This window comes from Rhagoletis pomonella, unplaced genomic scaffold (genome assembly GCF_013731165.1).
Source record: "Rhagoletis pomonella isolate Grant_MI unplaced genomic scaffold, Rhpom_1.0 Rhpom_scaffold_00011, whole genome shotgun sequence".
NCBI lineage: Eukaryota > Metazoa > Arthropoda > Insecta > Diptera > Tephritidae > Rhagoletis > Rhagoletis pomonella.
The window spans coordinates 25,031,945-25,048,789 of record NW_023458565.1 but is presented as its reverse complement, the minus strand read 5'-3'; the positions used below and the strand labels follow the sequence as shown (position 1 = coordinate 25,048,789).

Here is a 16,845-nt window from a genome sequence, read left to right as displayed (position 1 = left end):
AAAAAAGTCACAACTGCGATAGCTTTAAATGCCAGTTTTGCTATTTTGCATAGACACGCGCTGCCAATGCATTTCCTTCACCCACATTAGTATGTTCATATTAATTTTTTTTTTTACGAACTCCTATTTTTATAATGATAATTAGTACATTAGCATATGCGTATGTATGTATGTATGTATGTATGTGAGTATTGGGTAATATGAAAAGTCTTTGCGGATTTTCGCCACTACTTGGTGTTGAAGCCAATAGATCTGGCAACACTAATCCGATTGCATCACACTGAGGTGCGCTTGAAAGCTGGCATTTCGGGCTACATTTTTTAATAAAGGCAGTTCGATAATTCATTGGTCGTGCAAAAAGTTATATTGTTTTGAAAATGAGATAAATATCTAAAGAAATACACTTGTTCAAGGCCAATTCTTCTAAATTTCTGAAAAAAAAATCCCCAATTTTTAATGGGATTCCCCCAAATGATGTTCTGCCATTATTTTTAAGGCTCTTTCATACAACATGGTAATGTTACGATCTTTTTAAATTTAATTGATATAGCAGAAAAGTAGAGCTTTTTTGTTGGATGAGCTGGCGAACTTAAATCAGCTCAGGCATGGGTAAACTTGAGTTAATCATTTCCTTAATTATTCAAGATTCTGATTATTTGAAATGACAATTATGAGAATAATTAGAGAAATTACACTGGTTTACAGCAAAAATGTTCTATAGTTGTCACTATCCAATTTCTATGTAGAATTACTCGGTGATTCCGAAAATCGAGGTAATTTTTCTTTTTTCTATGGATAACTTTTCGATTTACCGTTATTCAGTTTACAAAAAGAGTGATTTCACTTAATCAAGTATATCTTACGAACTAATTGAATAAGCGTAATACGCGATAAGGAAAAGGAAAGCTAATAAAATTCTCCATAAACTGTATATACATCACTTTTCTCTAGCCCTGATATTTGCTTAGAAATTAATTAATCATTTCTTTCTGACACCGTTTGATTTCAATGTAAACACTCTACTTACTCAGGTGTTCGTGGCGTATGAGTAACACTCTTTTCCGATTATATTTCATACAAAAAATCCTTGCGCATTTTCATTTGACAATTCATTATTTTGTTATTTATGCATCGATTTTCTTCGTTGGTAGCTTGATATTTTCCAAAGGAACAGGCGTTAACACAAGTGCAAAACATTTACACAGAAACTCTTATTTATTTAATTTTTTCCATGTTAAAGTTTGAATTTTTTCCATTTTTTCAGCAAAAAACAGCAACAAATCTGGTATGATTAATCAATTCCTCAGAAACTAGCAGAGCTATCGAAAAGTGACGCATGTATGTACGTATTATGGAGAATTGTATTTGCTTTCATTTGCCTTATCACGCATTTCCATTATTCAATTGGTTCGTAAGATATACGTGATTAGATGGACCCACTTTTTTTTTTTTAAGCTTAATAACGGTAAATTGCAAATATCTCAAAAACGTATCCATAAAGAAAAAAATTAACTCGATTTTTGAAATCAGCGAGCGATTCTACATCCAGGTTGAATAGTGGCGTCTGGAGACCAAAAAAAATTAAAATTTGTGATCCAGTGTAATTAATAAAATTTTTTTCATTGTATAATATGTATATTGAAACTTGAAATTCATCTACTTATGTAGAGCTTAATCGAAACTAGTCCTCGCCTATCAAAATTTCACCAAAAAAAGTGTATAATTCATACAATTTCCCTAGAGGCCATCTTGACTAGAACAGACACTTCATTATTTTTAGACACAAATTTATATTTCTTCTGTATTTACACACCCATACACACATAATTATGTACGTTTACATAAATCACCGCACGTTCCATATCGGATGTCTAGCGACGGCGGCGTCTTCTTGGCACGCTTCACCACCTTCCATACATTACAGCAGTACGTGCATATTTAGCTATGTAAATGTCTGACTACTTAATCATTGCTTGATTGAGTACTCAATGCGTCTCTTAGTTCGTCTTCAATGCATTCGAGCGTTTACTTTGAAGGAAGAAACTAAACCTTATTAGTGCTTTTTATTGCTTTCCTTCGCTATGTGTAAATTTTACCGGCCCGGAAATAGTCGCTACCCGCAGGTGCTGGTAGCATATTTATGAAATTTTACAAAGGGGGTATTCTCTAAATCTTGTAAAACCCTTGCACGGTGTACGGATTGCACGGTTTGCAAACTTTTTCTATTGGAAAACTGACTCTAGGAAATCCGTTCAAAATGCAAGGGGTTTGCAAGACTTATAGGTAGAATAACTCTATTGAGTTTTCATAACTACATATAGAATTATGCTTGTGTTTTTATAGAGGCAGTTTGAAGAGTAAAAGTGGTTAGCTGTTAGTAAAAAAAAAAAAAAGAAAACTCGAACCCCGAACCACAAGTGCTAAATATTTGGTGGAGTTATTTCTTTCCATTAAATTAAAAAACCGATTTTCCATACACCTGCGCCACCTGTCGGGAAACATTTTTGGTTGAGTTATTCCTTTTCATGCAAGTAATATACTTTCCAAATGTGAACCATATAAATATATCGACACCTGCGCCACCTAGCGGATTATTTCTTCTTTTCTACTGCAATGTCATCGGGTACTGAGATAATGTTTTTTGCGTAACGCTTTCAGCAAAAATATCTTTATTTTTTTTTTAATGTGTTGAAAATTTGTTGAATTACATATTATACATTTTGTATACAAATTGGAAATCGGATTTACGTGGTTTTTTTTATAGAATATGCTATATTTTGTATTAAAAAATTAATTAATACTATTATATTATTATAATTAATAAATGAAAGGAAAACCTTCAATACTGGGAATCAAAAGGTGGCGCTATTCAAGCCGCCAGCACTGTACATTGCTAAAGTAAGTTGCATATGTCAATATTTTTTTTTTCTGCGCAGCACATGCTTTCAATAAAAAGTTAAGTTCTGAATAAAAAATTTGAATAAATTAATTTTAAAAGGGGCTGGAGACGACATAAAGGGCTTGTTGCTTTATTTGGTTTATTTGAAAGACTGTTTCCCTTTTTTGTAATTCCAGCTCTTGTGTTGGAGTTCAATGGTATTGCAACAAAGCATACAAATTACAATGGAAAATATTGAAATACAGAGGTTGGCGTTTTTATTGTAAGCATACGACACGTGTAACATTTTCCGGAAATGCTGTTGATGCTATAGTCAGCGATGTCCCGATGTGAAATCGGTTCATTTAGAAAGCTTTAATTAGCTACCTATATATACGTTAGTATTTTACCAAGCATTAAAAACAATTTGTCAGTTAATGACGATAACCTTGAGATCATTAATCGCGATTTATCGTCTCACGTCCTGCGTTCTTCTCTTCGTCGGAAGATATAGCAGATCAAAAGATCAACAAATCACTAATGGCATTTTCTTTTCTACCGAAAATGCTCAAGAATAGCCCTAATTTCGTCCACGAAGACATTCGCAGGTATGCATTTTGATTTCAAAAGCAATTGGAATGTGACAATCGACAGTGTTTTCCGGAACCTGGACGTCCATAATCTGTATTGCGATTCGAAAAAAAATGACAATGAATTTGTATTAGTCCGTATCGTCTTTCGAATTGCGTTAAGTTTCTAATTTGTTTTTAATCGGTTCTCAATTGCTTTTACAAATGTGTATGCAAAATGAGGAGTATTTAATTATTTTGAGCGCAAAAAATGGATACCCCACAGAACAATGCCAATTAACTTATAAAAAAATCTAATAGCATCACTGGTATTATTAAAATTATTATTAAATATCGAGAAATAATTATCTACGGTAGATTAAACGGTGACTTAGTCAGGCTTTCCATCTTAAAAATAATATACTACACTGTGTAAACAGTAAGTTTCCTACAAGAAAATAAGCGTAGAGATGACGACTCATTCGTCAAGATAATAAAGCGTAATTTCATATTAATTACAATTTACAAATCTACACAATTTTATAACAGTTTACCGCAAATAACCATGGCAATTGATGAGCAGATTAAAAATGGAGGGAGAAGAAACCGTTCAACATGAACAAATGAAAGGTGCACAAATGAAACTGAAGCCATAAAAGTGCGCACAATTTGCACTAAACCAATTGAGGCAAAACAAAAATGAAACCAGCCAAAATTGAGAATTAATGGAAGGAATATAAAAAAAAAATTAAAAAAACTTTATTTAAACGTTATCAACGCTTTTATTCAGTGAGTTCAAACTACATTTATAGCCAATTGAGGAAATTTTAGTCGGCGCTAAATACAATAAAACAAAGCATCGAACTAAACTGTATAGACCTATTTCGATTATTCTATATTTGGTTATATAACTACATACATACACTGGCGGCAGAAATAATAGACTCGTCGTACTTTTAAGAATTTTGGCTAGTTAGTTTGGTTTGGTTTATTTTATGTTTAATATTTTTTTATAAACGCCTAGGTACTTAGTTATGCATCAAACATCATATGAATCTGCTTTTCAAACTTTGAACAAAAATTATAAAAATTCGACAAATTTTCTCCAAATTTTCAAACTTTTTATTCAGAATTTTTAGAAAAATTTTTGGTATTCAGTTTTGTAGCCCATTCATTTTTATAATAATCAAATGCAAGTTTCAATTGACTACGAAATAATAATAAAAGTCAGCTATATAACAAACACCATAAAAATCCACGTTTCAAACTATGTATTTACAAAAATTATAAAAATTCAAATATTCTACCGAAATTTAAAACTTTAAATCAGACTTAAAAAAATTGTGTTAGTAAAATAAATTTCAAGTTTGTACAAAGCTTTTTGCTTCCCGCGTATATATGTACATAGCTGCACCATTGTAACCTTGTATAATGACTTCCGCAGCTAATACCTTTTTTCTTCTGTTTAAATAAGGGCTTGGTGGTGACCGGAAGTTGTATGTATGTATATAAATGGTTGTTGATTTTTTAATGGTTTAAATCAATGTTGAATCGTGTTAAAACGATAAAAAGAAAGCTGAGAACTTTGTTATCTTGTGCACTTAATATTCGAAAAGGAGCCATTTAGCAATTCACGGTGTCAACATAGTATTATTTTAGATAAGCAGTGTGCAAAAAATCACACTTAGCGCAAAAGATAAACAGGAAAGACATTCATCGAGGCACAATCACCATGTTTAGAAACTCTTGTGCCATGATTGTCATAATCGGAGCTCAACCAAAACCATTGCAGACGAAGAGCTTCAGTTGCCTCAACAGGCTCGCATACTTCTGGCGCAACTTGGTTCTGAATACCGTAGCAGGCTTAACTCCACTCTACACGACATCAACCGCCTCTCCACTTGCCCCCTTAAACCCACTCAGCTAACGCTTCTCTTGGTCTGCTTGCTTCGAAACACCGAGTCTACTCGGTCTACCGTTAGTACAGTTTGACGCCAACGACCGATATAGGGTTTAGTAGTGCCGCTACAACAACAATAGAAAATACATTTACAACCAAAAATAATTATTAAATCGTGCTTATTTTCGAAATCGATACTTCTACCGGCAATTTTATCAATATCGTCATCACCAACATATGGTTATCAAAACGTTTGTCCGTGCAACAATCAATACCGTTATGAATATTTGTACCGTTATTTTTAACCGATATACATATACGCATACATATGTATATGCCCGCATAGATACGCAGATTGTGAACATAAACCCTATTATTTGTCGATAAAGTTTTCGATATTCCAATATTGACCGATATTGTAATAAAAATCATAAAATAATGATTAAATGCTGATTTAAAATATTTTACTTATAATGATTTCCGTCCCTGTTTTTTAAATAAGATTTTTAATTTGGGTTCTCCCAAAAGAGTTAAAATAAATCGCCATAGAGTACATAAGTAATAGAAATATAAGTTACACAACTTATTAATGAATTTGTTTTTGTATTGGTACTTTAAAATTTTTTAAATAAAAACTATTAGGTTAATTGCTATCAGCTACTAAAAAAAATTCCAATCACCCTTGCACATCAAGGATCTATCTTAGGTCCAATGTTGTTTACACTATTTATCAATGACATAGTTACATGTTGCCACAATGCCTCGTTGCATCTTTACGCAGATGATACCCAATTATACATGTCCCGTCCGATCGGGCTTTCGGAAGACCTATTTTTCAGGCTTAATGAAGACTTAAGACGCATAGCTAACTGGGCAGACGTAAATAAATTATCCCTTAATGTAACAAAATCAAAAGCTATAGCTATATCGAACGCATCATATGACTTAAGCAGTCTACCTGAAATTGGGCTCAATGGAGATAAGATACATTTTCAGGAAGTGGTGATCAATTTGGGTTTCAAAATTACCTCTAAGCTGACTTGTACTGACCATATCGTTTTTGCGGTTGGCAAAGTATACAATGCCCTTCGAAATCTGTACAGAACTGCCTATTTATTACCACGAGACACTAAGATGAATTTAGTCAAATCTCTAATAATACCCCACATTTCTTATAGTGAGCTTGTGTACGGTAACTTGGATTCGGCCTCACTCAGCAAATTGCAACTGGCCTTAAACAACGCTGCCCGGTTCGTATTTTCTAAGAGAAAATTTGATCATATATCTTTATGCGCCACGCAAATTCTCGGAACCGATATATATAATTTCCTAAAACTTCGTAATCTTTGTTTTTTGCATAAGCTTATATATTTTCAGAAGCCACCCTACCTATTTAAAAAACTGAATTTTTGTCAGTCTACCCGGACTTTGAATCTCCGGGTTCCGTATTTCAAGTACACGGCATCATCCAGAATGTTCTTTGTCAGCACAATTCGTTTATGGAACTCACTTCCTTCTAAGACAAGGGCTATTCGTAAGGCGGGGTGTTTCAAATTAGCAGTATTATCTTTTCTCAATTCATAACATCTACTTTCAAATTTCTCTCATTCTTTTCTCAACCTTCGGTCATAAGTTAATCTCATTATTATGTATAGTGTATAAGTATTTTTAATTTTATTTTCGTTTTATCATACATTTCCATTGTAATTATTAAATTCGATTGATGTACTACCTAAAAGACTGTGTCTTACCTGTACAAATTAACTAAAGTAAATAAATAAATAAATAATCACGCATGTCAAGCGATAAGGTAGCGAATCGTCATACATATTTATTTCATAAGTTGCTCAAGCGATTGTCACTTTATTGAACATTAATTGAGTTAAGAGCTTAATGTTATCACGGGTTGTCTCTTTATTTGTTGACAGCCAATGTGGTCGAGCTGTTTGTTTATTTGTTTGTATTGAACTAAACTCATTTGTTAATAAATAACTCTATTTATTTCATATTTACAAAATGTGTTAACGTATTTGTTTAACAATTTAAATCGATTAGCACATACATACATACATGTAGCTAGCTGTGTTTGTAATCCTAATCAATAATAACAATATTCGCTAATGAATGATTAACACATTTCTATTGAGATGTATGTACATACATAAATATATATGTATATGTATCTATTGCATTCCAACAAATGCCAGACAAATACAAATTATGAATATTTATATGCAAACGTCCGAAGTATGTCTTAAATAAGTTCTTAATTTATTCTTTAATGGGCCAACAACTGTAACAACAGCGCAAAATCATACGAGAATGGTTTGTGTAAATAAGCTGAGGGTTTGAGAGTATAGAACAAATTATGTATAACACATTTTCATCAACCTGCGATCTGAAGCAGACGAAGGCTGGTTAAAAACGTCCTTCTCATTAGCAGCTATAAGAAGGTGGAAAAAATGGCGATTAGAGTGGGCGATGCTATCATCGAATTGAAGCCTTTTGTAAAATATTTGTGCCTTCTCTTAGATAATCGCCTCTTTTTTGCGAACAATCGATTACGTTTACTTTATGAACAACAACAAATTTTTGTAGCCAAATATTTTTAACGCCAAAATTGAATTTAACTTTTTGAATAAACTGGTGAAACCCTATTCAAAAACCTCAAAACATATTATTAATGATTCATCTAAGCCATTTTTGAGTGATGGGAAGTCTCGCATGGTGTCGGTTTTCATTTCATCAAATTTCAAACGTTATTGCACATCTACGTAGAATCCGAGTTATTTAATTTGATTTTGGAAATTCGAAATAACGTTGCAGATGTGATGACCTTCAAAAAAATATACATATGACAACCCTAATTAAAAATACTATCATATTTGGAACCAAAATTTCTTTAAAAAATTTTCGTTTGACACTGGTATAAATATTACAAGTAACTGATGAATTAAGTTGAAATTTCAATGTGTGGTGAGTCTATAACTTTTTCTACCACTGTACGTATGCTACATATTTCACTCATGCTATGTACATATATGTATCAGTAATAATCTTTAGTCGTAGGTATATATGTCTGCATGTGAGCTTTTGGTCGCCATTTAATTAAATTGATGAAATAAAATTGATTATTTTACCAAAAATAAACGCAAAATGTTAATCAATCAACTTAAAAGTGACAGAAATATGTATTAAGCTAAAAAAACAATAACATTTAAATAAAAATTAATTTTTGTTTGTTTATTTTTGTTTTAGCACCACGAGCCAATGTACATTACATATATCTCTAATCGCTCTCCAACAACTACATACATACAGACGTTTGTTATTTTTCAGTTATTATGTAAAACGCCTGGCACTGTATTGTTTAGCACCATGTAAGTACACTTGTGGCCACGTTTTGTAGATTGTTAAAAAAAAAATAATATTGTTCCCACTTTAACTAAAACTATAGAAATAAAAGCTTCAAACTTTACATAAAATTTAGAAAAATTAATCAGTTTCATACTTTTTGATCAAAATTTTTATGAAAATTTCGGGTAGGCAGTTAATAGCCCATTTAATTTTAGTATAATAAAGTACAGGTTTGAAGTAGCTCAAATCACTGGATTATTGAAATTTTCCTTTATCCCAATCACGAAAAACAATTTGTACGAATTGTTGTCCGAATTTTTTTATTTTCTACTGATAGCCCAATATAAAAAGTTTACAAATCTGTACAAAGGTACCAATCGTGTGGCACTGACTTTATCTTATTATTTTTTTTTATTTATTATTATTTTTGTTTTCTTTTAATTTTTATGAAAATGTTTATGAAAAGATCACCAATCGATTTTAAAATTTATCGAACTGTTAAAATTTAAAATTACAAATTTTCCGAACAAAATTGTGTAATTTTATAAAACTTTGATAGGCTGATAAATTTAAAATTGCTTCGTGCAACCGAGCATATGCCTATTTTTTTAGGAATAAGGCCATTGATTACAAAGTTTGAAATTCGAATAAAATTGTATGAATTTTTCTAGATTTTGTACGAAATTCGAAACTTTTGACTGGAGGATGTGTCGTTTTCTCGACGTACGCAAGAATACACATATCCTAGTAGATATTTTCAGGAGCTTAAAGTCCTTCCAAAAGACCTTCCTGACAGTCAATAGGCCTTCCTCTCAGCATTCCTTTGTCCTTCTTTTTTTTGTGTATGGAGTGGCACAAATAGAAGAGCATCTGCTTTCGCTCCCCATAGAAGTGCTTTCCGAAGGACTTTTGTTTGACTTTTTGGAGAAGTTCTTCTAAAGCTGGTTCTTTATTTAATAAGAATCGTACTTCTTCATGCCAAATACAAATATTGAAAATCATTTGCAGTGCTAAAAAATATATCAACTTATTCCTACATTCGTGTAAATTGTAAATAGAAAAAGCCCTACCAGAAAGCATGTAGCATTTAAGAAGGTATTCTCATTGAAAATAAATAATTTAGTGCTTAAAGAGCATGAGAATATTCAAGAAGAACTTTCGAAGCAAAATCAATGAAAATAATTTTCAATTTGCCAAAGATTAAAAGCTACTATAAAATATTTTATAATTTTTTTTTATAAACATAATAACTTGTGTGAGATACCAATCACGAATAAACGTTCTATAAATTTTTGATATCGCTATCAGTACATCAAATGCGTACGCCAAACTTCTTTATTTTTCATGTTATCGTGTATGTATGTACATAAGTCTATTATTTAAGTTAAATGCGCCTTTACGATTCAAAAATAGATTACATGTGCTCAAGTACACATAAATACCTTGTAGGAAAGACGTAAACTCAAATTAATTTATAGTTAAATTTCCATTACGATTAGTAATCATAAATTTGTTTGCATTTTTTTAATTTTAATGAATATTTTACCATACAATTAATAATTAATTATAACTAAAAATAATCCAAAATAATCATGATTAATTGCCATTAAAAAATAATCAAATTTAATCAAGTAATTTTTTAGTTATTTGATTGTTTTTAATTGTTTAATTATTTTTAATTGTTTTTAATTATTTTATTATTTTATTATTTCTAGTTATATGATTATTTTTAATTATTTTTCCAGTAGATATATTTAATATATTTATAAAAAAATAGCTAACAAAATAACAAAGCAACCAGTGGTGTTTCCTTTTTGAATTTTTTTTCGTTTTTGTTATTCTTCTTGTGCATTTACTTATCTTATGTTACTTTATTGATTATCATCATATGTACAGTGGCGGCAGATATAATAGACTCGCCTTACTTTGAAGAGTTTTGGCTATGTTTCTTTGGTTTATTTTATGGCTAGTTATATAACAAACACCATATAAATCCACTTTTCAAACTTTGTATAAAAATTATAAAAATTCGACAAATTTTCAAGCTTTCTATTCAGAACCTTTAGAAAACTTTTTGTTTTGCAGTTTTGTAGCCCATTTCAAGTCTCATATGGCTACAAAATACCGTTGATTTTTAAGAATTTTTTTGCTGACGGCGTCATTTTTGCCCATACAAAGTGTGCTCGACAATTTTTTTATCTGGAAGAGAATGCCTAGTATCGTCAACAAAAAAAATGTCAAAAATCAATGGCATTTTCTAACTTCATTATACTAAAATTGAATGGGCTACAAAACTGCATATCACAAATTTTTGTAAAAATTCTGAATAAAAAGTTTATTTGGTTAAAATTTGTCCAATTTTTATAATTTTTATTCAAATTTTTAAAAGCGGATTTATATGATGTTTGTTATATAACTACCTGGGCGTTTATAAAAAAAAATATTTAACATAAAATAAACTAGAGAAAGATTGCCAAAACTCTTCAAAGTACGACGAGTCTATTATTTCTGCCGCCAGTGTATATTAATTGCATTGCAATGTATTATTCACAAGTTGAAATAAATCACAAAATTGAAAACAAAAACCAAAAATAATCAAAAATGATCAAATATTTATATTAATCACGTAATTAAAAAACTCAAAAGTAATTGAAAATAATCAATGGCCATCATATGTAATTATATTAATCATGCAGTTGAAAATAATCAGAATTTGAAACTAATCAACAAATTATATTAATCATGTAATTAAAAATAATTAAAAAATAATTGGAAATTATCAAAAATAACAAAATAATCATGTAATTAAAATTAAATCATTAAGGTTTTTTATAAAGTAGTCAATTATTAACCATTAAAATGGCAAATAATGCAATTTAATCATTAAATAGTAACCAAAAAAAACATGCTTTAATTAATAATTATTTTGATTATTTAACAGATCTCATTTTCATCCATTGAAGTATATGAATTTTTGGATTATGTTTGATAGGCACCAGAACCTTCTTTATTAATAAGTTATGCGCTTATAGCGCTATGTATTTTCTTCATTTATTTTGTTAAAAACTGAGAGTGTAGGTGCGGTTACGTAGACACCACTGTGGTGCAATTATTGGGCTGATTTTTTTTTCATTATCTATTAGTCGATGTAAACTCGAAAAGTTAGAATGTGGGTAATATTTTTAGAACAACTAGCAAATTTGTATTGCGATAATCTTGTATAGTTTTCAAAGAAGACGATTTTTTCTGAACTAGCGAATATTCCTACAGGGTCTCTGGTATACATACATATAATAACATTCCCACACAGTGGCAAAGAGGCAATTGTGATAAATTAGTAATGCAGTTCATTGAATGCAACAGCGGAAAATATAACTATGATGGAATGATATACCTACATACATACATATGTACATATTTGTGTCCATATATTTTGTGAAAACAATAAGTAGATAATAAAAAATCTAAAAAAAGTATGTAGTATATTGATTTCGTGATTGTTTTGTGCACTACTCCTACAGAAGCAACGAAAATGTTTACAAAAAAATTGAAAACAAACGAGCAACTGTGAAAATCGCAGCGGCAATTAACGAATCATTGACACATTTTACGAGTTTTTTTCTCTTTTTTTATCATTTGTATGTATTTTACGCATTTATAGTTTTACTTTAAAGTGGCTATTTTTCGCTACAATTGCTTTCATTTGCATCACATAGTACAATAGGTAGTGTAAAAGTTACTGAACTCAGCTGATGGCCACAGAACGAATGGGGCCACTTGCGAATAAAGCGGATATCTAAGTACATACATATGTACATAGGCAACCTATATACAGTATTGGCCAATACAATAGCACCCCCATTTCAAAGTGATATTGTTTGCCACTCATGTTTATTTATTTATTTTTAGGAGTTTTCAATTATACTACAGTTCATTCTCTAACAAAACGCATATAAACCCATGTTTAAAACTTTGCAGAAGATTACAAAAAAATTAAAAAAATTTCAATAAACCCATGTTTAAAACTTTGCAGAAGAATACAAAAAAATTGAAAAATTTTCACACAAATTTCAAACTTTTTTTCAGAAGTTTTAAGATTTTTTTGAGCACACAGTTCTATAGCCCACTCAATTTTAGTTTAACAATGTGCAAGTTTCATGTGGCTAAAAGTTACTGTTGGTTGTCTAGATTTTATTGCATTTTTTTTAGTTGTTGTTGTTGTTGTAGCGGCTACAACAATTTTTTTAGTCCCTTACAAAGTTGTAAACTTGGGTTTATATGGATTTTGTTAGAGAATGAGCTGTATTTCGATTGGCAAACAACATCACTTTGAAATGGGGGTGCTATAGATATGACCAATACTGTACATATACATACATATGTATGCACAGATACACGAGTATACATATATTATACTACCCACTTGTGGTGACGGTTGATATGTTTTGGCATGGGTTACTAAAACGGTGATGGGGAGTAAACACGTGAGGCACTAGCATAATGGATGGACATTCTGAAGGGACTCATCAACTGATTGAGTGCAAACGGTTGCCAGCGGATCATTATGAACGGTCAAAGCACGAGTACTTGAACTACTTGATTTTTAGAATTTTATATGTACAGTGGTAAACAAAATAATAGGTGTGCGACATTAGTACCAGTTTTGAGTATTTTTTCTCTTTGATTTAATATTCATTATTTTTTTATAAAACTATAGTTATTTGTATAATTAAGACAAAGTTTCAACAAATTTACATCAAAATTTTCAAACTTTTTAATCAGAATTAAACAAAAAATGGGTTCTGCCGCTTTACTAGCCATTCAATTTTATCATATAAAGTGCGGGAAATGTTTTGGTGGAAAAAATGCTTAGGAAAAAAATTACTAAAAATCAACCTGAATGTTAAGACAATTAAAATTTGCACATTAGGTAATAAGATATCACAGTAGAATTGGATGGCCTATAAAACTGTATACTAAAAATTTTTTTAAATTTGTATTTACATACTACATAGTCGGTATTATTAAGAACGTATCAGACGTGGCAATGCAGCACGACCAAGTGGAAATATATTTCCGAAATCGATTTGCGCTCTCTCAATTGTAGTCACATCTTGCAACTTTTATTTCTGAAACTGATTTCCGAAATGTGGCAGGACGGTCTTTCTAGCTGTTCACACATCGAAATGAAATTTCGTTTTCTCAATTCGACAGTGAGTTGGGTGGAAGAGTTGGAAATACTGCCACGTCTGACACGCTCTTTAAGGTATGAATGCGATTTTGTTTCTTCGGCCGATGCCTGTTTTACCTTCAATGCGGTATTTAAACGATTTTATGCAGAATACTGATTTCATTTTATACATACATATGTAAGCATTTATGTATGCACATGGGTGTATCCAGCCAAGGACTTTCAGCGCTTTAATATTCCCTAAACACTTTTTCCTACTTTTTATCATTTTAAAACTAAAAACAATCTTGCATTTGTTAAACAATATCAATTCGTTGCCTTAATATAGAAAGGCCCTATCTCACATCGTCGCTGAAATGCACAAAGCCGTAACTAACTAAAATCTTTTATTGCATAAAACGATGTGAGGCCACATAATTCGATCAAATGCATCATAATCAATTAAAACGTAAATTTTCGATTTTTAGTTAGTTACGACTTTTTGTAAATCAGCGACGATGTCAGATAGGGCCTTTCTATATTAAGGCAACGAATTGTGCTATATAATCGAAAAGGCTTAGTAATGTCGGGCTGGATTTTTGCTGCCAGTCGTGGTATTAAAAACTTTGAATAATTTGTTAATCAATCAAGCACCAGCTGATGTGCAGTCTGTCACTTTTAAGTGCTGTGTTGCTAATGATGAACCTCATTCAAATTATAACTTACAACGAAATGGTCGAAATGTAATATTGAATCTTTCTGGACCCTTGGAAAATTTTGAATTGCATAAAATGTCAATATAAATAATCCGTTATCGTAATTTAAAAACGAAAGTTTTTTTACGAATGACTACGTGCTAAAATCTTGCGTAGTTTCTGCTTAAGTAGCCAACTTTACGCTTATTTTTTCACATTTTGCGAGCAAATTGAAAACTTTAAATGCGGTTCTGAAAAATCTCGTTTTTTGGGTTGGGACATTATTCTAAATAAGTTATTTGTAAAAACAAATATTTTTAAAGCAAGCTTTCTAAATATGAACGAAATCGGACCATAAATACTGGTTTAGAAAATATATGGACTTGTGCGCCACCTATCGGTAAATATTTTAATGGAGTTATTCCCTTTCATGTAGTTAATGTATGTACGTTCGAAATACATATCAACCAAATCGGACTATAAATACGGGTTTTTGAAATATCTAGACTTCTGCGCCACCTATCGGCTTAACTCATTTTTCGTATTGCATTGCCATCGGGTTTTGAGCCAACTGTGAAGTTTCAGGCCTCTAGGTCATCGGGAAGTTGGTCAAAAATTGATTGCAAACTTTGCCCCTAACAAACATAAAAATACATACATACAGATCAAGTTAAATAAAAGCTTGTAAAAAGGGCTACATTGCAATAAGGATTATCTGCAGAAGACGGTTACATGAATACATATGTACATGCACTGGTGGCAGAAATAATAGAAACGCCTTATTTATTTAGCTGACGATGTTGTGCATTTTCTTCTATATAAAGTATACATAAAGCATGAACTTCTTATGAAATATTCTGCCTTATCCAGAGTCCGCCCATAGTAAATACATACATGGAAACAAAAAGTGAAAAGTGAACCGGCTCGGGGAAAATGAAACTCATGATAAAGCTAATTAAAATGCGCAAGGCCGTTCGAAAACAAAATTTAAACAAATTAAAAATTAGTTTTCATAAATTTCAATTCATATGTATGTATGAATCATGTGTATGCATACCATCCAAGGTGTATTAAACAAGGTGGTGTTGGGGCGACAGCTGAGTTTTTCGCCGTGGAGGCCATTACGTCAAAATGATGTGTTTGTTGTAACTCATACCAATGACAGTATGGACATCAGCGTATAATTTGTTAGTGTAATTTTTTACTTATATACGGCCAACACCACCTTAAATACGCCTTGATACCATCTATATTTGTGCTTCTTAGCCTAAATGGCATATATGTATATGAAGTTTTATAGCCGAAGGATAACGATAACCCATACCGACTTTTAGTTGAAGTTTTAATTAATAACTTGAATTAATCGTGCATGAAAACTTTGGAAATACGAAAAATCCGATATGTTTCCCATATTATAGCGCATTTCTAGAAAATCGGCATCTTTCAATTTTTAATAGGACGGCAGGATTTCTCCCAAGGATGTCGACAAAATTAATTAAACTAAAATATCCTTTGCAATCTTGATCCTTCAATATCCTTATATATATTAATAGGATTTAAATTAAACTACGTTTCTTCAAAATTTAGCATGTTCCAAAAGGATAATTGAAAACAAAAGTAACAATTAATCTTGTTTCGAATTGTTCTTTTAATTGATACCGATATATCCATATTTTGACTAAACTTTGGAAATATATTATAATTTATGGTCCTTATGGTCGTGCATTTTCATTTATCCTACAAAATTATATTGACCTGAAAATATATATAAATCAAATATTGACTCATTTTCTTACGTGTAATTCTTATTGGAAAATTAAAGGCTCGCGGCGGCACCTCTTGCAATTGTCCTAGAGATGTTAGAGATACATGGGGGATTATTACTATACCAAATGCTTAAATTTCAGTTTTATACCGGTCGCATTGGATTTTTTTTTTTTTTTTTGACGTGACGTCTAGTGTAAGTATAAGCATATTTATGTACTTACTTGGGATCCTGTATGCGAATGGAGACATCGTCCGTTGAACGTTGCTTGGCACGCATAGGCGTTGAAATCACTGTGGAACCATAAACGCGTATTGCCTCGTCTGTCTCCTCTTCGAATGCGTCGTGTATAGAGAAACGTTTCTCTTTACCTTGACGGCCAGAATTGCTATTGTTTTGCATTTTATTTCCACAATTTTTTTGCGATTCGGGTATGGATATATGTACTGAGTAGCTCAGGTGGTGGTGGTGGTTGCTTTTTGACGAGGTTGGTGCAGACGCTAATTAGGCT

At 31.4% G+C, this 16,845-nt stretch overlaps 1 protein-coding gene across 1 annotated transcript in view; it reads right to left on the bottom strand.

Annotated features, from left to right (window-relative positions):
• Window positions 1–16,736, bottom strand: part of LOC118747233 (transmembrane protein 134-like) — a 45,148-nt gene extending 28,412 nt beyond the window's left edge. The window contains exon 1 of the mRNA XM_036481221.1: window positions 16,558–16,736. Within this exon, the coding sequence (XP_036337114.1) occupies window positions 16,558–16,736 (179 nt within the window). The remainder of the gene's footprint in view (window positions 1–16,557) is intronic.
• Window positions 16,737–16,845: the final 109 nt, after the last annotated feature.